General features: G+C 41.3%; 1 protein-coding gene across 3 annotated transcripts in view; it reads right to left on the minus strand.

Moving 5' to 3' along the window:
* PANK1 (pantothenate kinase 1) overlaps positions 1–23,720 on the minus strand; it is a 70,529-nt gene extending 46,809 nt beyond the window's left edge. For 2 of the 3 annotated variants that reach the window (XM_069099190.1, XM_069099189.1), the window contains exon 1: positions 23,204–23,720. In XM_069099190.1, coding sequence (XP_068955291.1) covers positions 23,204–23,519 — 316 coding nt within the window. In that variant the 5' untranslated portion in view covers positions 23,520–23,720. Of the gene's footprint in view, positions 1–22,399; positions 23,035–23,203 lie in introns of those variants that run through there. The other variant, XM_069099191.1, reaches the window with a different exon arrangement.
* Positions 23,721–26,367: the final 2,647 nt, after the last annotated feature.

Below are 26,367 nucleotides of genomic sequence, written 5' to 3' on the forward strand. Positions count from 1 at the left end.
CAAATCCGGAAGCAGAGTAAAGCAAAGTAATTAAATTTCTGAGACTCATAACTGTTTACCTTAATCAAAGCTGCTAAAGTTAACAGGAATGAAAGGAGAAACCTATTCATTATAGTCAAGCTACTGTAATATCCACAGCTTTAATTTAACCCATGTTCTCACATGAAAAAATTTCAGACTTTAGACTCCCTTTGTCTAACTCTGTCATTTTGTGGACAATGAAACTGAGGTTCCAAGAAATAGCGGGGCTGACAGGATCCACAACAGATTATCCTTCATCAGGGATGCTGGAACCAGCTTGAACCACCAACCCACTGTAAAATTTTCACTGTGGGCACTTATGTCTTGGAAATCAGCAAACACTACCAAACCAGGATTTGATTTATTATTCTGCTGATTGTCTGGGCTTAAAGTGACTGGGAGGTGAGGGGGGAAATTAATAATGGAGATTAAACTCTAACAGTGTACCTTGAGTAGATTCCCTTTTCCCTCTCTGAGATCTGGTTGTTAAACATTTTTCTTACTAAGACAAACTTCCATTTTTGATTTTACAAGTCTGTGTGGAGCTAAACCTAGTGGTTCTTACAGACAAGCAAAGGGGAAGAAAATGTGATTGTCATCCCTAATAAAACGCTCTCTCCAGGAAAATAAAAAATCGAGTTTAGTCACCACAAAGAAAGCACCACCATTCTGTGTTTTCAAGATGTCCAAATGGGTGGTTCTAGAAATAGAATGCTATTGCATTGTGGTATTCTCCTTCCTTAATCTGCATCCAGTTTCTGAATTTCTAAAGAAGGGAACAGTTTTCTGCCAGACACCAGGTGCAATTATACAAGAGTCAACTCACCTACACATTCAGAACCATAACCACCCACAACAGATTGCATGCACATAGGAAAAAAAAAAAAGCAAGACACAAACTGTTCCACTCTAGCCTTAAGCCCCTAGGCAGTTGCCTAATTTTGCTTGAATCACATAACATCTGAGTAGGATGGGACCTTGGGGACCTCATCCAACTTTTATCTGCATAAGGATTCCACCTAAATCACAGGGTCCAAAAGGAATCTACAAAGCAGTAGCAGAAGAAACTGTATTGTACTATGGGCGTTGCAGAATTGCAATAAATGTTTCTTAGCAAAAAAGAATGAGTTCTACAGATATATTAGGTGTATAATTTTGTAGCTCTATCTCTTCTCTCGGCCATTAGAAGGGAAGATTGGATTCAAAGCAGAGTGAAGGGTCACATCTCTTAGCAGCCTTTGACTGCTTTTCCCTCCCTTAGGGGACCTAAACCTGGGGGTCATCTCCGAGGAAAAGAAGAAAGTCATATTTCCTGTGAGGAGAGGAATACAAGCTCTTATCGTTCCACATTTTTTGGTCAAGTGAAAGAAAGCCTGTGTTGTAAGCAGTGTATTATGGTCAGACCATTTGCATGGCTATGGAAGGCTTTTTACCAGTTCTGAAGAGACCTTGACATACATTCAACAGCAAAAAAAATGGGGGATTTTTCCTCTCAAAAAAAATGGAAGGAAAACATTTTAAATAATAAAGAAACTAGGAAAGCTTACTTGAAAGGCACCTCTCAAACACCATTTTGACATTCTTGCTAAACCCAGAAACTCGTAGTGTCTATTATCTCAAGCCCAAACATCCCTTGCCAAAGCCATTGCTTGGAGCATAAGCCCTTTACATGTCACTGCTTTTGGAGAAAGTTCTGCCCTTTCTTTAAATATGGTCTCAGATATTATCCCCTCTATGAAGTTTTTCATAATTATTCAGCTAGAAATGGTCCCTCCCCCTCTTCAAATCTCTTCGGAATTTCTTTTATGCATTTATCACATTCCAAACAGTGTTAGGTTTATCCATCCTATATTCTCTAATTCTTAAGAGGTCCTGACCCTGCCTCCTAATTTCTATACTTGAAAAACAAGATGACATTTCTACATATGAAAAATAAGTATTAAAAAAAATCAGACTTACAGTACTCTAAAACTTAGAGCAGGCAAAAAGAGTACTTGGTCCAAAAACAAAAAAAAAATTTCCTAATTATCTGTTGACAGAAGTAATGGACAGAGATATAGAAAAAGATATTCATTCTCAAACATGGCCAATGTGTTTATTTTACTTGACAATTTATATTTCTTGCAAGGGAAGGCTAAGGGGTAGTAATAATTTTTGGCCCTTAAAAGAGCATCAATTTTTTAAAATGATGTACAGGAAGTAAAAATGGGAGTAAAAAGGGGACAGAAGAAGAGTTATTTTTTTGCTATCTTATTAAACTGCACACATAGCATATATATGTACACATGCATATATGTATATATATGAAACTTTTAAAATGGGCTAAATAAGTTAATTTTTTATACAAATTTTATTCTTTCATATTAATATTGAAAAATTACTTTGCTAAGCAGCACAAATATTAATATGTTTTTCAGGTTTTCTTACTGTTTACATTAGTTTATGGGAAACATTACACATCTCGTCAGCAATCAGTTTATTGTACTCCAGAATCATGTTGGAAATTGATTTCTTCAGAAATCTGAAAACTAACCTTAGTAGCCAACTCATTTTTTGAGCTTTCTTTCTTGAAAAACCATTGTTCCCCACTTAGATTTTTTTCAACAATTTGGGCCATTTAATTTGTTTTTCATTGGAATCCAATTTGCTTAAGTCCGGATGTTTTGATTCAAAATGACGACAAAGATTGTATTCCTTCTGAGTAGCTAATTACTTCTTGGCAAAAAAGGTACAATATTTTGTATCTCAACAGGTATCTATCTATTTGTACACTCTGGATTAAACACTCTATGTTCTGATTTGATCTTACATTCTTTTTTATCACCCATTTTACAAAGTCATGCATAAACTTTAATGTTAGAACCAAAAAAAAAAAACCTCTGTAACTGTTCACATACAAAGAAATACTGAACTGTCTGACCTTAGAGAGTGCCAGACACTCGTGTAACTTGGAAGGTGGCCTCAAAACAAGGGAGGGGAAGAAGCCCTCAAGTTGTCACTCATCAAACAGTGGGCATCAGCTGCGTTGGCAAGTGCCTGCACTCACTTTGTCCCTGTTCAACTCCAGTAATGACTGAAAACATCAAAAAGATGTGACCCTCACTCCTCTCAGACTAAAGACTGACTGACGATGGTTGCCGCAGGTCATTGACAAGACAGGCCCAATAGTGACTAGTGGAAGGTGGGTTAAGTGGGGCACAGACAAAGCACTCATTACATCTTTACTTCCTTTTATATCTTCTACATTTTTCACTGGCCACCTGAAATTCTTTGGAGGGCCTATATGATATACAGGTTGGGGCTAAGGTAACTTCTTGTAAAGTAGCTGAGGAATTTGCAAACCTGGTTGTTTTAGCAAACTACAGCTTACAGACTAAGTCAAGTGTACCATGTAAGTTAAAAATGCTAATGCAACCTTAGGCATTAAAAAGAGGGAGAACAGCCAGTACTGTACCCCGCCCAGCTGAACCACATCTGGGTTATTGCAACAGTGGATTCTGGGTACAACATTTTAGGAAGGATAGTCATAAGCTGGAGATCACCCAGAGAGGGGTAATCAGGGTGGTGAAAGATTATGCCATTGAAGAACTGGTTAAAGAAAATGAGGGCATTTGGTGTGAAGGAAAGAAGACTGAAGGAAGACATCATAGTTATCTCAACCATCAGAAGGACTACTCTATGGCAGAGAAATTAGATTTGTTCTGCCTGGCCCCAGAGGGCAGAACTAGGTGGAAGTTGCAAAGAGGCACCTTTAGGCTAGCTCTAAGAAAAGAATTGCTAAGAAGTAGTAGAGATATCCAAAAGTGGATGGATTGCATTTGCATGCACTGGCTTCCTTCACCTGTGGTCTTCCTGCAAAGGCTAGATGAACAGTTATTGGATATGCTGAACATAGCATTTTTGTTTGTTTATAGGTTGAACTAGATGGTCTCAGGGGGCCCTTTCAACCCTTACTCTTTGACACTTTATGATATCATGCTTTGATACAGAAGGTTTTAATACCTATTATCTCATTTTATTCCTGCAACATTCTTATGAGACAGGAGACAATCCAGGTATGGTGGCACACAGAGACATCTAGGTGGCTAAATGGATAGAGTGCTGGACCTAGAGTCAGAAAGACCTGAATTCAAATCCAGTCTCAGAACCGTACTGACGGTGTGACCCTGGGCAAGTCACTTAATCTCTATCTGCCTTAATCCACTAGAAAACATAATGGCAAACCATTCCAGTAGCTTTGCCAAAAAAAGCCCTTGGACAGTACAGGCATGCTATGATCCATATGTATGGGGCAAGGTAAGCCCCTCTGTGAGGAATAAGATTATACAAACCAAGGCCCCAATTCAATATGACCTTTCTATTACCCTGAGCTGTCTGGGAATAGAGGATCCTGAGAACATGGGGGCTGCTCCTCTCCTGGGACCCTAGCCAGGTCCTTGAGAAGAGATATGATAACTGCCCAACTCCTGTAACTAGACATTCCAAGGACATTCATTCTTGGGGGTGCCTTGGAGAGATGGGCCTCCGTTCCAGGCCTCACACAAGATACGATGCTTGATGCTTGCTAAAAACACCTGGCAGTATGCCTTCTTTGTTCTCAGCACAACTTAAGCTGTAAGATTCAGACCCCAAATTGGAATCTCACCCATGGAGGAGACGTCTTGCCTGGGACCCTCCTGTGCAGGACCCTGACAGCTGTACCAGGATTCCCCAGCTTATGTGGTCAGGTGTTGGTGCTTCCCACAACGGTGATGTTTATAAATATTATTAATTATAGGTGCTCTTATTCTGCTATCTTTAATAAGTCTTTTACTCTGTTATCTCCGGTTTCCTTTCCATTGACCTATATTCTAAATAAACTATATTATATTGGATCTTTTGAAGTGCTGAGTGTTCCGTTCACGCGAATCCCAAACCTCCTTAATCAGACACCATGGAGTCACGAAGACAAGTTGGACATGACTGAATGACTGAAGAACAATATGATAGTACATAGCCACTAGGGCTCAGGCTGGTTCAATGTTGGAGTTCAGCAGTGCTGGGCTACAATGAGTTAAGCTTCTTGGATGTCTAACATCAATAATGTCAGCCCTTAAAATGGGGCCCCACTGGGGCGGCCAGGTAGCACAGCAAGTAAGAGCATGGGCTCCAGTGTCAGGATGACCTGGGGATCAAATCCTGGTTCTCCTGGCTCGGATACTTAGCACCACACCCAGAAATAACTGGCCTTGTAACCTTGAGCAAGTTACTTAACCACGATTGCTTAAAAATAAATAAATGAAATAAAATAAAATAAAATAAAATAGGGCCCCACAAGGCCCCAAAGGAGGAACAAACCAAACCAACCCAGGTCAGAAAAGGAGTATGGAAGTCAAAGCTCCCATGATGATCAGTAGCATGATGGGGCCTGTAAATGGCCACTAGGGCCTGTGCAAGATAGGAAGACCCAGTTTCAAAGACAAAAAAAACCAAGCTATAGAACAGGGTTCTTCTATTTCTGTACAAACCAAAGCTATCCCCTTCAAAGCTCTGATCAAATTTACCTCCCTGAACCAGGCTTTCCAACTCCTGAAAACTACTGGCATCCTCCTGTCTCTCAGTTGGAAGGATCCTATTTCCAAGAAGCTGACCAACCTGGAATCTCCTTAGCTTCATATATACTGTGGGCACCCAATAAACACAGCTGCCTGGTTTGACTACTGATAGTCATCTTTGTCCATTCATCAGATTGAAAGCTCAAGGACATCTCTACGTTTTGCTTTACTACATGTGGTGCACACTGTGCTTTCCAAATTTCTTTTCCTTAAACACCCACATGGCTATGAGCATTTTTTGCTATGAAAAGTATTATCACAAGCCAGAGTTGTGATTCACACCATGGCTGCCATGCTATTTACCAGACCTCTTAGGGACATTTGAGGTGCTTGGGGGAGATACCAAGAGGAATGACAAGGCTATTATGGCTTTTTTGAATAAGGTTTATGTTACCATCTTGTTCAAAGTACCCTCATAATTGCTGAAATTAAATGATGGTAAAAATTCCATTAATAGGATTAAGCAGTTTCATGAAGCTAAAAATGTCTCCAGATGATAAATACACAAATATGGATGACTGGGATGACTCCCAAAATGAGGGTTCTTGAAATCACAGCAGACCAGGTAATAATAACAATAACAACAGACTTGATCCATCAGTTAGTCTCCCTTCAATTGGCAGAAAGGCATATATCCTTAGTACCTCCAACTGTGAGGGTAGGTCACAGCCCTCAAAAGAAAGCAGCAGAGGCCCCCCAATATACCATGAAGATAAAACTGTTTTGGCTCCCTATGACCTCCAAATCGGTGAGTGTTCTCTGGCTTTTTCTCCTTGATTGAAATACAAATGCAGAGAACTGCCCCCATCAATGGATGGAGGGAAAACCCACCTTCACACCTAAAAATTTTATGAGTTCTGCTCACACTCACAGAGCTTTAATACTGAATGTAAATCAGGACTGTTGTCCTGGACTAAATTATTTAAATTACATTTGTCAAAAAAACCAGAATTGTGAAATATCTCAATATTCCAAATTCAACACAGGCAAAAGTATGTAACAGATTCATTACCACTGGATAATTACAAAACAGAGTACCATTTCTGGAAGTCCTTGGGACAAACCAGGACTTACAATACCCCACTGGGGTAAGAATTTCCTGTAGCAAATCCTGATGGCATAGAATGTAATCCAAGATGCATAAACGATAAAAAGGTAACAGCAAAAGAAACTCAAAAAGTATGATTAGCTACCCCCAGCAGAACAAGGTTATCTTTCAAGGATAACCAGCTCATTGCATTGTAAAGGATTCTCAGTTTAATCTCTGATTGTCCTATCTAATAAAAATGACAAGAACTATAGTTAGATCAGAGGGTCAATGGTGCTAGAGTGAAAAAGGAGCCCAGAAGCCATCTAATCCAAGCACTTCTTTTTATAGGTGAGGAAAATGAGGCCCAGAGGGGTTAAGTAATTTGTCCAAGGTCACACAGATTGGAGGCCTCTTCCTACTGCATAATACAGTCTTTGGTCTTCATCAAGTCCAAATCCCTCATTTTACAGATGAAGACACAGAAGTCCTAAGAGGCTGTGAAATGATTCACTAGTTAGTGGCAGAGCAGGGTCTAAAACCTAAACCCAGGTGTCCCAGTAGAAAGTCTGAATTTAGAATCACTTAGGCTGGCTTCCAAACCCAGCTTAGGGATGTAGGAAGTTTTAGGAGAGCTTGGAGGGAGTTTGGTTCAACATTGTTTCAATTGGATGCTCTACTCTGATACTACCTTCCACCCCCACCCCAGAGCGCAGAAATGAATCCAATTACATATTAGCAAAACTATCTGCAAGCAATGTATCATACAAGTACCCCAAACCATTTTTAAATCCATTTCAAAACACAGTTTTGACAGATGTCTCATGGCTTAGGGAAAAAAATGTATTCTTAAAGCAGTCAGTGTATAATTAAGTTCAGTAAATGGAATCTTTTTTCTCCCTGTTGATTTTTTTATATTTATTTTATTTTAAGGCTAAGCAATCATTCTTACACTTAAAAATAAAAAATAAAAAGGGGGCAGCTAGGTAGCACAGTAAATATAGCACTGGCCCTGGAGTCAGGAGGACCTAAGTTCAAATTTGGCCTCAGACCCTTAACACGCACACACAAAAACTAGCCGTGTGACCTTGGGCAAGTCACTTAACCCCAATTGCCCTACGGTCCCCCCTCCAAAAAGAAAAAAAAAAGAATTTTAAAAAAGGCCTCTGGGAACCAAGTCCATGAATCTGTGTCCTGTTGGCATCCTGTAAAACCATGTATGTTGCCAGACACAAGTGCACATAAAGCCAAGAAGACAAACTCAACACTAAATGGCTTAAGTCACCACTCCCCTTCTCCTCTTTAAGGTGGAGTGAATGTGAACCAATGAGAAATAGGAAGAGAAACAGGGAGCCATTTTAAGTGTTTCCCATACACAGAACACCATCTCCCATCTCAAAGCTTTTGCACCTGCTGTGCCCTATGCCTGGAATGCCCTCTCCTCACCTCTGCTTCTTAGAATAACTAGTTTCCTTCAAGGACCACCTTCAAGAACCTTTCTGTTCCCCACCCCCACCAGATGCTGGTGGCTTCCCCTCAAAATTATCTTGTCTCTATTTGGTACAAACCTATATATGTAAATGTTGTCTCCCTCTAATATCCCCAACCTCACCCTTAGACTGTAATCTCCTTGAGAGCAGGGAATCTCTTAGCAGGGATTTTTAGATCTTTTGTCTTTGTTTCCCCAACTCCTGGCAAATGATAGGTGTTTAATAAAGGAATGGTGAGAGGCAGTAAGAAAATGAGAAAGTTAATGAAAGGGAAACCCAGAGACCCAGAGGCAAGCTCCCATGGCCTTTTCACAATGTTGAGGCTGGGGTACCAGAAGCATTCTTCATTCTGTCTCTTTGAAATAGTGGCCTCTCAACTTATTCCTAAAGCAAGGATCCTCCCTCAGAATACTAGAGTGCTACCTGGCCTGTACTTTCTCCCAAACAGAAGAAAGATGTGCCAACTTAATTATCCTGGCTTCCCAAGGCATATGTCACCCAGCAGAACTCATTACTTTCCAGGTCTGCACACCTTCCCCTCCCCCTCCACACTTTCCCCCATTAGCTCCCAGACTTTGTGTCCTGTAGGCAATGGTTGAGGCTTTCCATCCCTCTGGCAGTTCCTTCAGCCCCCTGCCTCCTTCCCCCTTCCTACCCTGCCTCTGTCCTCCACCTGGCAGTGGAAATCAGAAACACACAGGGCTGATAAGTTTGGAGCTGTCAGAGGGCCACTGCTGTACACTTGGGTGGGGGGGAATACCCCATTTTCGTATGTCTTTCCAAAGAGGCTCTGATAGACAGAAGAAATACATTTGTGGTACTTAGGAAAGTTAAAACCACCCTCCTCCACCCCAACCTGTAGACTGCATTTTTAAAAGAAAAAAAAAATCTAAAAATGAACAGAGAAAAGCCTTCAGTGATACCTCTTATTATTCACAAATCTGGAGCACTTGACTTGTACCTTCTCACTTCTACTTTCTCAATTGTTCCTGACAATGTAATTCAATTCAGTGTGAGCATTTAAGTGCCTATAACATGGAGGACAGTAGGGATAAAAAAAAAATCAATCAAGAAACATTTATAAAGAGCCCACTGTATGTCAGGCACTGTGCTAAGTGCTGGAGAGGAAGGAAGGAAGGAAGGAAGGAAGGAAGGAAGGAAGGAAGGAAGGGGAGGGAGGGAAGGTGGGAAGGAGGCAGGGAGGGAGGGAGGAAGAAAGGAAGGGCCTGCCCTCAACAAGCTTGTGATCTAATGGGAGAAGACAAAACACAGAAAGAAAGCTGGCCAGGGAGCCCTCTTTAAATGGAGGCTTTGGGAGGAGTTCTACCTAGTCCTCCAAAAGAGAGAGAAACTAATGAGGTAGGAGGACCAAGTTGATGCAGTCTCAAAGGATGATGCAGTTTCCTCATGATGAGGTTCTTGGGAGTCTGATGGAGTCCATTCCAAAGGAGTACAGTCAGGTGGGAAATGAAAAAATGGCTGGCCTGCAGACCTCTTTAATCGGAGGCTTTGGGAGGAGTTCTTCACTTAACACTCCAGCTCTCCAAAGACAAAAGATAAAAACAAAATCAAAGTTGCTAACTTTTTTTTTTTACCAGCTGTAGGACATAACACTGAGCAAATCACTTAGACTTCTTGGTATTTTCCTCATCTATGAAATGGTGATGATAACTAATGCACAGAGTTGTGAGGACTGAATGAGATATGGTAAGAAAATGTGCAGCAAGTATTTTGGAAACCTTAAAGTCTACATAGACATGAACTATTATTAGTAAATAACACACATACACACACACACACACACATCTCAAGAGCATAACTACAGGGAGGGGAGAGGAGAAGGAGTAGGTGGTATCATTCATAAAAGGCATTCCATAGAAGACGACCCAAGTTGAGAAATGAAGGAAATTAGGGATCCCAAAGGGCAGAGACAAGGGGAAAAAATGTTCAAGACAAAGGACACAGAGTCTTTAAAGGTCTACAAGTGGAAGACTGAATGTCCTATATAGGGAGTAAGTAGGCCAGTTAGGCTGAAACATCAAGTTCCTGAGGGGGAGTGAGTGATATCAGTTAAAGGAAAATCACTAGGAGTCAGTTTGTGATGATCTTTAAATCCAAGAAAGAAGGCTGCAATTTATTCTAGAAGCAAGTAGGGCTCCCCCTCTCCACCAAGCTTTTTGAGCAGAGGCATATGGCCCTTTCAGACCTGTGCATGAGAGAGGAGAAAGGACTTCCAAGGTTACCTGGTCCAACCCCTTCCTTTTACAGAGGCACAGAGACATTAAGTGAGCTGCCCTGGGGCATATGGTAGGTAAGTGGCAGAGGGAGGATTTGAACCCAGGCCCTGAACCCAAATCAAACATCCTTTCTACTATACCACAGTCTCATCTGAAATAGACAGAGCAAGCACTATTAGCCCTATTTTACCAGTGAGGAAAATGAAGCTAAGAAATTAAGTGACTTGTTCAAGTCCACACTAGTTAGCAGAAGTGGTGATACCGGTCCTTTTGCTCTAAGTCTAAATACTGCATGTTTTTATTCTACCACAGCTGACCCAGGAATTCTGGCCCAAAATTCTCAATTTTGTGGTCAACTCCAAATTCTCCATCACAAACAACTCAAAGCAGTCCAAAAAAAAAGAATGTGGTTGTTTTCTGTTTTTGTTTTTATTAAACTTGACTATTTTAAACACAGGCATGTTTAAAACAGGTAAGTGAAATTATAGCATGGAAAGTGATGAGCTGGGTAACGCCCTACTAGCATTTCCTACTATGACCCTTAAAGTCAGAAAGACTGGACACTGAGTTTCTTTGTTGGAAGGTATCTTCAGTCAACCAGCAAAGCTGAAAGTTCTGATTTAATCATTTCACTAAATAGTTCCTAAGGTGTTACCCAGCACAAGCTCACAAAGGTATAATCTCATTACCTGCTTAAGCAAATCCCAGTTTAAGCAATGGAGAGGCTTAATTCTATATCTTGACTGGATACCAGAACCTTCATACTCCAGGGAAGCCACTGATATCTAACTACCTGGGAGTGGCTCATTAAGTCATCTCTCAAAGGAGCAAGAGCAACACAGCCATGTGTGCTGGGCTGAACAGGCTTGCCAGCATCCTGTTCCATTTCATATCAGGCTTTAATCATTCCATCAATCAAGTTCTAGCTCTAAAGCAGGTTAGGTGTAGGCTGAGAAAAGGCAGAAAACCATCTTGTACAGTAGGTGCAATGTGTGAATGAGGGCCAGTATTCACACCCTTCTAATACCTTCCCAGATGAACCACAGGTCTACATGGAACAGCTCGAAATAGTTTGAAATAGGTTAGCAGGAGGGTGAACATTGCCCAGGGTGAAATCAGCTGTAATATTAGTCCAACACAAACTTTTTTCATGAATTTAACTATTAAAATATTCAGCTGAGCTATGGAGATAGTAGGATGAGTCCTGAAATCAGGAGATCCAGACTTGAGGCCTTTGCTCACCAATTTGCTGTGTCGCCCTGAGACAAGCTACTTAGTCACTCTGGGCTCCAGGCTCCTCACCTATACAACTTGCACCATTTACCTGAAGAGCTTTTGTGGGGATTAAGTGAAATAATGCACAAAGAGATGTGTAACTAAAAAGTGTTATATCATCACCAGCAAGTTGTTACTGGGGATCACATTAGCGTTTTCATGGCCAAAGAGAAGGAACCAGTAGACAGGGACCAGGGATGACAGAAGATAAAAGTGAGGAGGGAAATGAGAGAAACAATGAGCAACTGTGAAAGACTTAGCTACTTTTATCACTAGAATGATTTGAAACAATTCCAAAAGATTTATGATGGAAAATGGTATCCTCCTCTGAGCACAGACTGAAGCATACTGTTTTTCATTGTCTTTATTTTTCTTGCTTTTTTTTTGCAACATGACTAATATAGAAGTGTTTTGCATGACTTCACATGTATAATGGGCATCATATTGCTTGTCTTCTCAATGGGTGGGGAAAGGGATTAGAGGGAGAGAATTTAGAAATCAAATTTTTAAAGTGAATGTTAAATATTTTTTTAAAAATTTTAAGAGAGTATGAGGGTGAGAGGGAAGGCAATCTGATGGACAAGTCAGGAGCAGATGGGATTAAGGGCACATATAAAGAGGGTGCCTTGACACCTCTTCATCTGAAACTGGAGAGAAGGAGATAGTGAACTGGCATGCCTGAGCAAAATAAAACGAGAAAGGGGCACTTTCAGGAAATGGTCTCGATTTTTGCAGGGAAGTGTGAGACCCGGTCCTCAGTTAAGGAAGCTGGGGGAAGGGTGCTGTGGAAGGCACCTTGATCGAACTTGTGATATGCACATTCTAATGGCTGTGGTCTAGCCATGACATGCAATATAAGAATAAACATTATCTAAGTGAGGACAAGAGTGGCTTTCTTTTCCCACTCTACCTTCCTCCCCTACCCCAAAAATGCATGAGCTTCACTACACAGACTTGGTGACATTAAAAATCTAATCTAGGCTGAGGCAAAAGCAAGGGAATAAACGAAAGAGGCAAAATTAGTTACTGAGGTACTTCCAGAAGTCAGTCAACATGGGGCCACCAGGTGGCTCAGCAAGTAAGAGCACCAGCCCCAGAGTAGGGATGACCTGGGATCGAATCTGGGCTCAGACACTTAGCACCCACTCAGAAACACCTGGCCGTATAACCTTGAGCAAGTTACTTAACCCCAATTGCTTAGGGGCGGCCAGGTGTCTCTGGGAGAAAGAGCACCGGCCCCAGTGTCAGGATGACCTGGGGATCAAATCCTGGCTCTCCTGGCTCGGATACTTAGCACCACACCCAGAAATAACTGGCCATGTAACCTTGAGCAAGTTACTTAACACCAATTGCTTTAAGGAAAAAAAAAGTCAGTCAACATTCCTTTCATAAGCATTTATAAAGCATCCAGTAGATGCCTGGCACAGTTCTAACTACTGGGAATACAAAGAAAGACAGTCCCTGCCCTCAAGGAGTGCACCATCTAATGCAGAAGACAACTTAGAAACAACTAAATCAAAACAAGGTACAGACAGGAGAAATTGGAGATTACCAACAGGAGGAAGGAACAAGCATTAAGGGGAACCAAGAAAGGCTTCTTGCAGGTGGTGAAATTTTCCTGAGACTTGAAAAGAGCCAGGGAAGTCAGGAGGCAGAAATGAGGAAGCAGAATATTTCAGGCATGGCAAACAAACTGGAAGCCAATGTCACTTAGTCTCAGAGTGTGTGGAGGGAAGTAAGGTATAAGAATTGAGCAAAGGTGGGGAGAGGCCAGCTAGTGAAGGGCTCTGCACACCAAAATCTCTCCTTCCATCAATCTGAACTCATTTACAAACAAATCCTGTGTGTGAGAGAATACTCATTTCAAGTTCAAGGACTTGAGTGCACTTGCAGATGCATTGTATAGAATGACTTCATTTCAGACCTAAGGTTTCAAATCTCAAAGCCAGGGGGGTGGGGAGATTGGGGGTGGGGGGTGGAAAAAGCTAAAACAGAAAAAACTGGTATTGGTAAAAGTCAGGAAACCAGTCCTTCACACAGGTTGCAAAGTCAGATAACAACAACATGTGATGGAGGCATAAAACTTTTTCTCAATATCCAAGATATATAACAGCATTGGTAAAAACTGGATAACTGGATTTTGTGATTTAATTTCCTTCTATTAAAACACCATAAAGTGAGTGGTTCCAAATCCTCCTGCAGGACCTTCCAGTGTCCCAGTAGATGATATAGAGCTCATTGCTTGGGGGAGGAGGGCTCAAGAACTGGGGAATCCCAGATCCCCTGTTGTGGAGCCAAACAACCTGAGACTTCACACTCAACATGAGGCCAAGATTTATGGATTTCCTGCTATAGTAAAAATTCTCATTCCACTATAAACTTTCTCTAGGGGAATAAGTACAATGCAAATAAACATAAAAGGGATGGTAGATTACATGCCAGAAAGTTGTAGGTGCCAAATATTTAATAATATCTACATACATATGCTTAGACACACAAGTTGATATCTATGTATAAATACACATATAATGCACATATATACACATTATATATTGTTTACATACATTGTGTGTGTGGGGAGAAAAAGGACAGGGTGTTGAATAAACTCAGCATCCAAAGTCCCAGATGTTCCCATAACTCACTGGCAATAGGTTTTAATTCAAGATGTTCTGGGTGTCATTTCAATAGAGAGGTGGACCTGGGTTTGGAATGTGGTAGGTTCAGTCAGCAGTAGTTGCTTTTTCGTCAGTTTTGTTTGGGACAAGTCAGGGTTGGGGACGCCTGTGCGTGGAAGTGACATGGAAAGTATGGAAAACATCAAAGAGACTAATATTGCTGGAATGGGTAGTGTGTGAAGGTTAGGAAGATGGAATAAACCTCAAAAGGAAGAGTTAATGTGGAACAGGTCTGAGAAAAGTAGGTTGGAGTCAAAATGGGAACTGCTTTAAATGCCAAATAGGAATCTGTATTTTATCCTATTTGCATTTTATCCAATGTACGGAAATAGCTATTGTAAAAAACAAAAGGCATTAATGAAACTTTTAAAAACACACAGACACACAAACTCCCACAAAATGTGTAGCCTCACTGATTTTTTGAATCCAAAATACCATGAAGAAAGACTCAAGAACATGTTGATACTATATCCCCACTGGGACCAGAATATCCAAATGCATGTCCTTTCTGCCAACCACTGGTAAGACTCAGCATTCTGGTAAGATTGGCAGAAGTAAAAGTGGGTAAAACCCTTTACTAGGCTTTCCTGAGCTAGTACAAATGTCTTGACCCAGACCCTGAGAGATGATAAACCCATTGTGGCAATGCTACAAGAGCATATCTGAACCAGATCTGGCCAAAGGGCTTTTCACAGGCTCTAGAATCCATTTGAGAAAATGGATGAGAATTGAGGAATGGAAAGTCTTCTGTGATCTTGAGAATGAACTGTTTTCCAAGAAACCCTGGAGCTCTAATTGGGTCTTTGTCCTGCCAGAAATGCTCCAAATGCTTCATTGTAAGCTTTGAGTTGGAAGAGCTATCAGAGGTCATCTAGACCAACCCCTTCATTTTACAGATGAAGAATTGTGTTGTTCAGTATTGTCTTAGCAGCCGGTTCCTTTGAATGAGGGTTGGGAGTCACATGGCTGGTATATCTCCAGTGGATAAAGGGTCCCAGGAGCTTACTATAGCAGTGATGAATCATATCATCCCTTGGAGTGCACATTTATTTACAGAAGCTCCAGAGATTTGCCCTGATACACAGAAAGCCTCTTAGCCCATATAGCAGACATATCCTCTTAAAAGTTTTTGTAGATGTGTTTTATTTTTCCAATAAAGAATAAGACCCATAGCTTTAGCCTCCTCTATTCTCTGTAGAGAGAGACCTCACCCGCCACCCTCCTAAAAGACTGGTTCAAGTCCTAGTTCTGTCACTGGCTGAGTGTGTGACATTAGAAAAGTCATCTCCCCTTTTTGGACCTCAGATTTTTCTATGAAGGGGATAGACAAGCTGACCTTGAAGGTCTTTCCCAACTCGAATATATGTCAGTCTACTAATATCATTAGTCATTCCAAGTTCTTCCTTAACAACACATATATCCTTTTCTGTTATAACTATTTGACTCTATTATTTTGCTCTGACTCCCTATAAAAATCCTTTCCTCTCGAAATCCCCTGATTTTTTTAAACACACATACACACACACACACACACACACACCATGTGATAAGCCAACATAAGCATCTGAAAGATATCATAAATCAAGTAACTGGACACCTCTTGTGACAGCTCAGTGATGTGGGGGAAAGGTTCACCAAGCAGCTCAGTGCACTTGTGCCCAGTCCAGTGCATATGCCTTTGACATCTGACTTTAGTGTATGACATTCCAAGGTGAAAAACTGGCCTAGGTATTAAAGTTATGAAATTACTATTAAAGCTATGAAACTACATTCATTGACAATCTAAACTAAAATTACATTCTTACGAGATCTGGCTATTTGCAGAAAGACATATGCCTTGAAAACAAAACAAAAAGCACCACCAGAACCCCTCTAGGCCTCTTTGGCAATCTAGTTCCCAAGACACAATTAAGTTTCATTTTATACTTGTACCCTATACTATAGAGTATATCCAGCAAGCTCAGTGCTAACAAACACCATTTGTACATACTTAGAGGACATAGATAACCAAACATACTTTGTACTAGCTGCTGAATTTCTACAGATATCTATCCTATATATAATATATCCTATCTACAGATATATATATACATAAATATATATATATATACACATACATACAGATGTAATCCTATCTACAGATAGGATTACTACTGGAGAGATAGGGTGTTTAGAAGAAGGGCCTGTCAGAGATCCAGGTTCCTAACTTAACCACTTAAATGACAGACATTTAAAACATTATGAATCCCCACCCATTTGGGTGATGTGTTGGTTTCAATAGAATTCCCAGCAATAGCAACAGCTCACATTTAAATACAGGACCTTAAAGCTTGCAAAGTATATTCCTCTCAATAACTGAAAAAGTAGGTAGTGAAAAATTCCTAGGCTCGATTTATAGGCAGGGAAATTGGGGCCCAAAAAGTTTAAGCAGTTGGTATGATTAAAACAGACAGGTACTGTTCTCACCAGAATTTTCAGCAGACATATCACTTAGTATTAAAAAAAAAAAAGTTAAAGACACTGATTAGTATAATAAAAGGTCAATTTCTATTTTAAAAAAGTTTAAGTGACCTGCCTAAGGCAATACAGCTAGTATCAGAGCTGGGAATGGAACTGGGATCTCCAGATTCTAAATTCAATACACTTTCTCCTATATCCTAATTCTTATTAGCAAAAGCTAACAAAAATTAACCCATTCATTAAATTTAATGCAAGGCAATGTATTTTAAGTCCTTATATAATAACCTGTGCTCCAAAACAAAAAGGCACCATATGGCCAAATATGATGACAGTTGGACAACCAAGGTCCAATTAGTGCCAGTAATCAATCTAAAGACAGAATAATTTAGATTTGCACTGCATATTTCCATTGAGCTAGAACCGACTACCATGTTTTATGTAATTATTGAATAAAATCCAAATACAAATGATCACTTAAGCAGATTCATCAAGTACTCTAAGGAGTACCCAGCTGTATTTTTCATAATAAAATACCAGAAATAAAGTGAAGCATAACAATTGGGAAGGGGCTGAACAAATTTTGATAGATAGATATGACGGCATACCCTTGTGCCAATAAACAGTAATAAATGATGAATTCAGAGAAACATGGGAAGACCTAAATGAACCGATGAATAGTGACATAAGCACAAGTAGGCCAACAAACACCATGATGACTACAATTATGCAAATGAAAATGACACTGAAAGGCAAACAAACTGATTAATGATAACATTCAACTTTAGTCTCAGAGACAGATGATGAAACACAGTTTCCTTCTCTTGGTAGAAAAGTGGAAGAAGAGGGTAATGAAATATTGAATACTGTTAGACCCTTTCGTTGTTTTTCCCTCTATAACAAGGAAGAGTTCAGTTGGTAGAGAGAGAGATTAGGTCAAGGATACAATATAAAAACTAAGGGTAGCAATGACTGGAATAAAAGAATGACCTTGAATAAGTCACTTTCCCTCTTTAGGGTTCACCCTGTAAAGATGAGGGATTGCACTAGACAATTACAGAGACAACAATTTGGAGCCAGGGGACCTGAATTTGAATCTTATCTCTATTTACTAACTGACTCTAGATAAGATATTGCAGCCCACAGGGCCTTGATATGGTTATTTATGAAATAAAGAAGTCAAAGAAGATGGCCTTCCAAATCTAGATTTTGCTATTCTGCTCTTAAGGACCCTGATAGCTCTGAAATTCTCTGATTCTATGGCCATATCACCCAAAAAGTTCACAGCACTTGGTATCTGCAATCCCAATGAGAGGAAAAAAAAGACTTGTTCTCTGTTATGACTGGAAAAACTAAGGCTAGAACATTTGAGATGTAAATCAGTTCATAGAATACAGTACTACCCAGTGAGGGAGACCTCAGCAGTTCTTTGATAGAAGTGAGATAATATTTGTAAATATCTTAGCACAAAGCCTGGTACATAGGTGCTTAATAAATGTTTATTTCTTTTCTCTTTAATTCTAAATCCTCCAGCCACTAAGCTAGGTTGCTTCCCCTCTCTGAATTATTAATTATGCTGTGAAAAATGCCTACCTATCTGTCCCATGCAAAGGCAACCAGGAATTCTGGGGGGATTCCAGAATTGGCATATATAGCTTTTCTAGCTACCAAGCAACTGCAAATCCTCCTTTCTCTCCAATTATCCTGATTCAGGAATAATGGAGAATCTAATTCCTGAATTCTGAAATTGGCCCAGGTCTAAACTGCATCTTTTTTAAAAGGTTTAAAACCTTTCATTTTCAAAAATGTGGTTTACAAAACTGGTTATAGATTTCAGTATTTCCCATTCTAGGTTTCAAGTAAAAAAAATTTGGACATCATGAACCTTCTCCCAGTTCTCCTAAACGCTTTCTACCCAGATGGATTTGGAAACAAGTTCTACAATTCAGAGAGCTGGTGGGCATGTCCCAGGCATTAATAATCAAGTACATTTCAGAAGGGGGAAAAAAGGATAATAAGGGGTGACAGAAACCCTTCAACCTCTTCCCAATGTGCTCTTTGCTATAGCCTGATGTGGTATTTGTATTTTGCATTTCTCCAGTATTTCCATTGCTTTTGCTGCCCATCTGTAACAGTATAGTGTTTAAAAGTTCAGAATTTCAAGGCAGCTTTTGTAAAGTACATTGTGTCCTTTTCCTTGTCTTTTAAAAAAGTATGTATTCAATATTTTCATTAAAAAAAAGATAACTTGGGGTGGTGGTTGAGAGTACATAGCATTATTCGGTGTTTTACCTCATTCTAGTCAGACAAGCATTTCCAAGTCTCAGTGGAAAGTAGATAGACTATAGTGGAAAGAGAATTGGATTTGGAATCTGGGGTCTTCATTGGTAATCCCAGGCTCAGCTACTCACTGCATATGTATGACTTGGGCAAGTCATTTTAATTCTGTGACCTCAATTTCCTCATTTGTAAACTGAAGCAACTGGGCCATTTGACTTTCTCCGACTCTTATGAACTATATTGTCCAATGAAATCAATCAATCATTTATTAAGCTCCTACTAAGTGTCAGGCACTGTTCTAGGCCCTGGGGATGAAAAACAAAAGCAGTCCCTGTCTTCAAGGACCTTATATCTTGATAGGCAGGCAACATATACATAAGTTGGTATATCAGAATAAATACAGATCACATGGGAGATACTCAGGAACACATTACCATTTTTTTTCTCTTAAAGTCTATAAGGTTATGCCTCCCAATCAACTGTCTGGACCAGTGAACTAAGAACAGCATGCAAAATAGCAATACATTTATATATCTAGATTGGCCCCATATGGCCCCATATATTAGGGTTTAAAGGTATATCCTGAAGAAGTTTCTGAATCTCTGGGAATCAAGTGAAGAAAGACCTAACCAGCAAAACCTCCAAAGCAGAAAGTCCATTTCTGCTATGAAAGCCCAAACTATGGATTCACAGAATTCAGTCTCAGTTTTTGCTCAAGCCTGTAGTTGGAAAATTCACTAAAAATAATATCAGTTGTTTGAGTTTGTTTTTTCCCTGCTGCTTGTCGGCTGTATGAATAAGCCAACAAAGATTTTTGTGTTCAGTACTCTGCTGGTACACAGGACTCCTGCTTAAGAATAGGTTACCCTAGACAACTTCTGGGATTCCTGTCAGTTCTAAAACTGTACAATTCTACTGACAATAGATATTCCTCCTGATCTGGGAGCTTATAGTCTAATTGAGGTCACATGAAACAATTAGCTCACAATGTAAGATGGGATGTTAGGTGATTTGGTTATGTAGTATAGATGATGTTCAGAGAAGGAAGAATGAATGGAATGTGGAATATCAGAGAATCCTAAAATTTCAGAGTTAGAAAGGCTTAACATCTAGTCCAACCTGAGGAGGATCTGTACATCTAACACATCACTGAACTCTGGAGAGAACTAAGTTCCAAAAAAGTAATTTGGTCAAGCTTCTATGGCTTTTTAATGTTATAGTCAAAATAGGTGAAGGCTTCATTAAAGAGAAGGAACTGGGACTGACCCAAGTGTAGGAAAGAGGTAAAGACATTTCAGGTGAAATTCTTTCCACAGAGGAGAACAATTTATTGTAATTGCTAAAGCTCAGATCAACCCCACCTCCAATTCTCCCTTGCACTAAAATATAGATTCTATTCTTCCCTTTCCTTCTTTATTTTTAAGCCAAAGCATACTTACTCTGACTCTGACTTACCTCTACCAGGTTTGAACATTAAATGCCTTCAAGTAGCCTACACTCTGACAAAACAAATGCCACGCACCAAGGAGCATAAAGACAGCCCTTCAGAAAGACCCTGGCCTACAAATTCACTGGGGGTACCCATCTAATAGAAATGAGGCAGACAGAAGGGCTCCTGCCTATCGGGTTGTATCCTGCCCCCATTTTTAGAATGGAGGTAAGCAAACAGCAGAATGTAGGAAGTACAAACCAGTAAATAGGAAGTAATTTATTATTTGAAAGACTGTAAGACCTCTACCTAACTTCAAGGAAAGAAGTATGCACAATTTTAGTAGTTACTCATCCTTCTCTTAATAAATTAAAGTTCTGTATACATACACAAAACAGGAATATAGTATTTAACAAAAAATTTCCCCTTCTATTACATAAATATCTGCTGCTAAGTAAATTTCTCTTCCTTTACTGAAAGCTTACTCTATTAACATTTATGCACGGATCACAGGGATTCAGTAAAAAGTATCCAAAAGTTTTAGTTGTAAGCTTTTGAAGTTTACAACTGCATTAAGGTTTTTGGTGTATCCTCTATTTAGCAAGAAAGAAGATTCTTCTTCCATTCTCCACCTGGATCACTCAAGGTTTACTTTATTAACATTTATGGGAAAATAATAGTATCACAGATTTAGAGTTCTAAGTCCAATTCCTTCATTTCACAAATGAGGAAACAGGCTCTAAGTAAAGTGTCACAACGTCACACAATGGTAAACCTGAGATTCCACTGCAGGTGGACTGGATATCAAACTGTATACTAAGTAGTCTATTCAAACTTCAGAGGAGAAAATATGGGCAAATGTCAAACACTCAATTCATATTTGCAATTTTCTGTTCAAATGACTATTAATGCCATATTTAATGCCTTATAAACCATAATAGTTTTATTTTTTCCTAAGAAAGCAAACCATTTTTTTAATTAAGAGGTTTAAAAGTAACCCCCCAAAAAAGTCACTGTTTATCTTGTTTAAAAAAAAAACAACACACATTTCTGAAGGTTGTTATTAGTTCACTCCTTTCTACATACATAAAGGTGTTAATTACTACAGTCTTTTTTTTTTCTTTAAAAAAAAAAGCAAACAAAACCAAACAATATCACCAGACAGCTTAACTGAACATCAGGCATTTAAATTGCCAACATTGAGCAAAAACATTTTAGTGTATTAAATTATTCACTACATTTCAGCATTGACTAGGTGTCTGACTATAGTACTACTTATAGTTCAACAAACATTTGTTTTAAATATGGTGTGCAAAACACATTGCTAGGCTTGAGAGGAAAGATTCAAGTTGAAGTTCCTGAATTCATTAGGCTTTTAGTCCATAGGAGGTCGATTAAAAAAAAAATACGGGTAAATATAGCACCCAATAATTCATGGTAAGTGTATTAGGCTTCTAAATACAAACCAGACACTTACTGAATCTTTAAAAGTTTCCGAAGTGCTCAACCAGGCTAGTAAACCACGGTAGCAATGCGTATTATAATTAATCAAGTGCACAAGCATAGTTTTCCAACCAGTGTAAAAGCAAAATTTTAAAACCATGCATTAAAGAGCTTTTGGCAACAAAAAAAAAAAAAAAAACGATTTCACAATTCTAGGTAAAACAAGAGACTTTTGTGCCCAAATTTCAGCCCCACAGAAATTACAGTCGTGGAGTATGTTAGTGCCGAAGGTAACAATGTAAATGCGATTCTAAAAGATTTAGGAAACAACAGAAAATATCGATTAAGAGAGGGAAAGGAAAATGTCAAGAGAGGAGAAACTTAAACTGAGAAGTCTTCCGTTCTTGAATGCATTACTCGCTCCCCTCCTCCCAGTGCTTAATTTGGATATTAAACCTACAGCTTACTTACAGTGTTTCTTGCCATTTATCAGCTTCATTAAAGATATACAAGCGTAGGTCACCAGCAGAATAAATAAGGTTTAGTTCTAATACAGGTTGTAAACACAACCTGCAAATTTACATCCCAGAAAGTCTAGTTTGGAAACACCCTTTAGAACCTAACATTATATAACTCAGGCTGTGTATTGTGAAATAACTCATTTTAGTCTTCTAAACACTGTAAATTACAATCAAACCACAAACTCCCAACCAGACCAAATAAAAAAAAAATTAGGCTTTTCATTGGTCTGTATTGTCCCAGCCCACATGGTATCAGTGGGTGTGTCCCCCCGGGTGGGCCCTCTGATTGGTTGCATGGAAACACCATTTAATAGGCTGTGATTTGGGGGTTGTCAAACTACACACCTCCTGACTAGATGTTCACCAATAGACCAGTGAGGTTGGAGGCTACTCTGCAATTCAAAGGGCAAGAAAATCGTCAGAGTGAAGGGAGTAAGAGGCTGCAGCCTCGGGGAGCTCAGGGAGCCGGCCGAAGGCAGCCCCTCCTCCCAGCCATGGTCCCCCGCAATGCATTCTTCCCAGCCTCAAATAAGACGGCGAGAGCCCTAACCGAGGGTAAAAGCCCCACTGCCCATCCCTCCGGAGAAGCGCCAGGCTGCCAAGAGTAGTACCCACACCGGAGGCCGCCCCGTGCAATCCGGGGGTGTGAGTTGGGGGCGCCCCGTGGGCAGTGCCGGACGGTGTGACACCCCCCACCCCCAACCCCCGCCCCGGCTCCTCCGCCCTCGGCTTCCTCTCCCCTGGCACCACTTACGCGGCCTGTTCTTCCTCCCCGAGTCCATCCTCCTCCGGAGCCTGCATTTCTTGGCCGGGGAGTCGTGGAGCGGCAGAGGCCCGTCGGGATGCGGCTGTGACTGGGACCGGGAGTCCGCGCTGCTGCTTCCGCTGCCGCCCGCGGGACCCCGGCCACAGGGTCGCGGCTGCAGCTGCGGAGGCGCGGGTGACGCGGGAGGGTGGAAGCCGTTGTGCAAGACGCCGTTCACCAGGGACGCCGAACTACCGGGGTCCCCCTGGAAGTGAGGGTGCGGGTGCGGGGCTGAGCGCTCTGGTGGTTGCCCCCGGTCTCCCATGCTGGAGGCGGAGCGGGCGGGGGCTGGACGGGGTAGCGCGGGAGGACTGGGCCCAGCTCAGGCTCGTTTGCTAGAGGTCATTCTCGGTCGTTTTTATTTCCCTGGATCCTCCTCCCTGCGGCTTCCGATCCAGCCGCCGCAGAGCCGGCCCTGGAGGACGCCGCCGAGCCCTCCGCTCCTCCCCTCCCCTCCCCCTCTTCTCTCTCCTCCTCTCCCCCTCCTCCCTCTCCTCCTCGAACTCCTCCTCCCCCCAGCCCCTCGGCCCCACTGCGCCTGCTTCATACATGCTAGCCCACCCCCCCACCCCCCCGGGCTGGGCGCTCAGACTCTGGAAGACTGGGGGTGACCAGTGCCCTGGGAACCCCATACCCCAGGTGGCCGGAGTTCAAATGCTTCTTCTGTCTCCCCAGACCTGTTCCTGAAACTGAGCATGCCCAGGCCTTCTCGGCTTTGCCTCGCTGGCGGCTTGAGTGGTCGGGGTTCTTGCCCCCTGCATTCCTAGGGGGGCGAGCTGGGGAACTGTGTGGCTGCGGGGAAGGAGCTGGTCTAGAAGGAAGGTGGGAAGAATCCTTTAACTTCAAAACAGGAAAGGGCACTTTTACTCATCTAGTTAAATTGAGTCAAAGAGAGGGGGAGTGACTTGTGTAATATCATACAGGCACACACGCACTGGGGTTGGTGAGAGATCTTAGAGGGGATCCTGAGCTTTTCTCCACATTAGCAAAGTTTTACCCCACCAAAAACACAATATATCCTTTGCAAAGCCACTCCCTCCAGTCCCTGGGTTCTCAAAGAGTAGTTTTTATTTGTAGGATAACTGATTGATCTGAATTCCCTCTGAGATTTCCTCCATAACAATAACCTTTGCATAGAATTTTAAGGTTTGCAAAGCGTTTTATCTATTATCTCCATTTTACATTTGAGGAAACCAAGGCAGATAGAGGTTAAGTGACTTGCCAAAGGTCACATAGCTGTTCTCTGAGGCTGGATTTTCTCTCAGGTCTTCCAGATTCCCAACTCCAGCACTTCCATCATTTACTCCGTGCATCATTATTTGCTTCTAATCTCTCTTCCCCTCCCACCCCCATCGGAGTGTGAGCTGACCGCTTTTTGGCCTTTCTTTGCTTCCCCAGCGCTTAGTGCAGTGTGTGACCGTAGTAAACCTTAATAAATGCTTGTCAACTGACTGACAGTGAAGGGGTAGGCTGGGTGGGGGTGGGGCTGGTGAAGAAGGAGAAGGACATTTATTTATAGAAAGTTAGGCAGACATGGTAGAGAGGGAGGGAGGTTTCTGGGCTGGCAGTCATACACCATGAGGTCACTATGAGTTTTCTTTCCAGAGAGAAAACTTAGGAACACAGTAAAAGGGGAAGTAAAGGACACAGTGGGGGATAGGATTACCTGAAAATGGAAAAGCAGAAATACAGGGGATTTAGGGAAATTCCCTCCCTCTGGAACTGAGGGACCCTAAACTCCATCAAAGGTAGCCAGGGCTATAGAAACACTGATCTAATACCCAGAGGACACTACTAGTATAAGGTGACCTTGATTTAGAAGACCCATCACCACTGGTCTCCAGAAGTGGAAGTAAAAGACAAAACCTCCCTTTAATTCCCTCTGGAGTGTGTACAGCCCCCAAAAGTCCTGGGTTTAAAATACAACCTTGACTGTGGCTCCAGAATACCTAGACACAGCCTTATTTCTGTTTCAAAAGCCTGATGTTATTTGTGGATGAGTGGCACTGCCACAAGCTGCATTTGTCTTTTACAATTTAATCATTGTAATAATAGGTTGTTATGCTACAAATGGAGCCTCTCCTCTGTGCTTAGCCTGTGTGAATAGACTCATAAGGGTAATGAAGCTATTTAATTTGGTGAAGTATCATCTACTGAGTGATACTTTTCTCAGGAGCCCTCTCACTTTCTACAACTTCTTCTTGCTAAAACTTTGGGGGGGGGGGGTGGAATGAAACCTATGCTTGCAAATGCCTACAGTTTTCAAAATCGTGCCTGGGTGAGCTGTTCAGCCTTTAGCTGGCAAGGTAAATTTGGAATGCAAATAGGAAGTTTTTGCATTACAGTATCTACCAAGATACATTACTCTTTCCTCATCCTCATGTGTGCCCCAAGCCTTGTGCTTCACTTGAAGTTGGATGTGCCTAGACTGACCTTTCCCAGCTGAGACCCCATGCTCTTAGAGGAGCAAACCCAACTGAACTAACTCCCTGTCCATGGAGACCCAGCACTCTCTTCTTTCCAGCTTCAAGTATGGATGTGATTCTCTGAGCTGTTTAGAGGTTTAAGCAGGATGGCACAGATCCAGGCAAAAGTGACTGCCCTTGGGACAGAACGTCCTCCACCTTGTTAATTTCTTATACCTCTGGACTTGTGGGTCTTCTAGTTCTGTTACTGCTACCCTCTGTTTCCAATGACCAGTGGAAAGGAGCCAGGTTGTAGCTCACAGGCTTAACCAAGGGGGTGTGAGAGAGGGTGTGTTGTGGTATAACTTGACCAAAGGAATGTGTGACAGAGGAAGGAGTCTTTTAGTGTGTGGACAAAAGGGGAGAGACTTTTCTCATCTCCAGTAGTTCTCCTGGGGGCAAAGAACCTATATATAGGGTCCCAGAACACATAACAGCCCCGGTGATATCTGCCAGGGTCCCAAGAAAATGTTCTGTTCCATATGCTAGTCACAACCCTTGGAGACAAATAGGACAGCATTATAACAATGACCTTGAAGTCTAAAGGAAAGTTTATTTCCACCCTAGTCCACCCTCCCCCCCCCACACACACACATACATCCCTCTTCCTTTTTTTGCTGCCTCCAGATTCTGATTCAAAATTACCAG

Source organism: Petaurus breviceps, unplaced genomic scaffold, assembly GCF_028583685.1.
Source record: "Petaurus breviceps papuanus isolate PSGF00001 unplaced genomic scaffold, PetGlider_PUasm1.0 37, whole genome shotgun sequence".
Classification (NCBI taxonomy): Eukaryota; Metazoa; Chordata; class Mammalia; order Diprotodontia; family Petauridae; genus Petaurus; species Petaurus breviceps.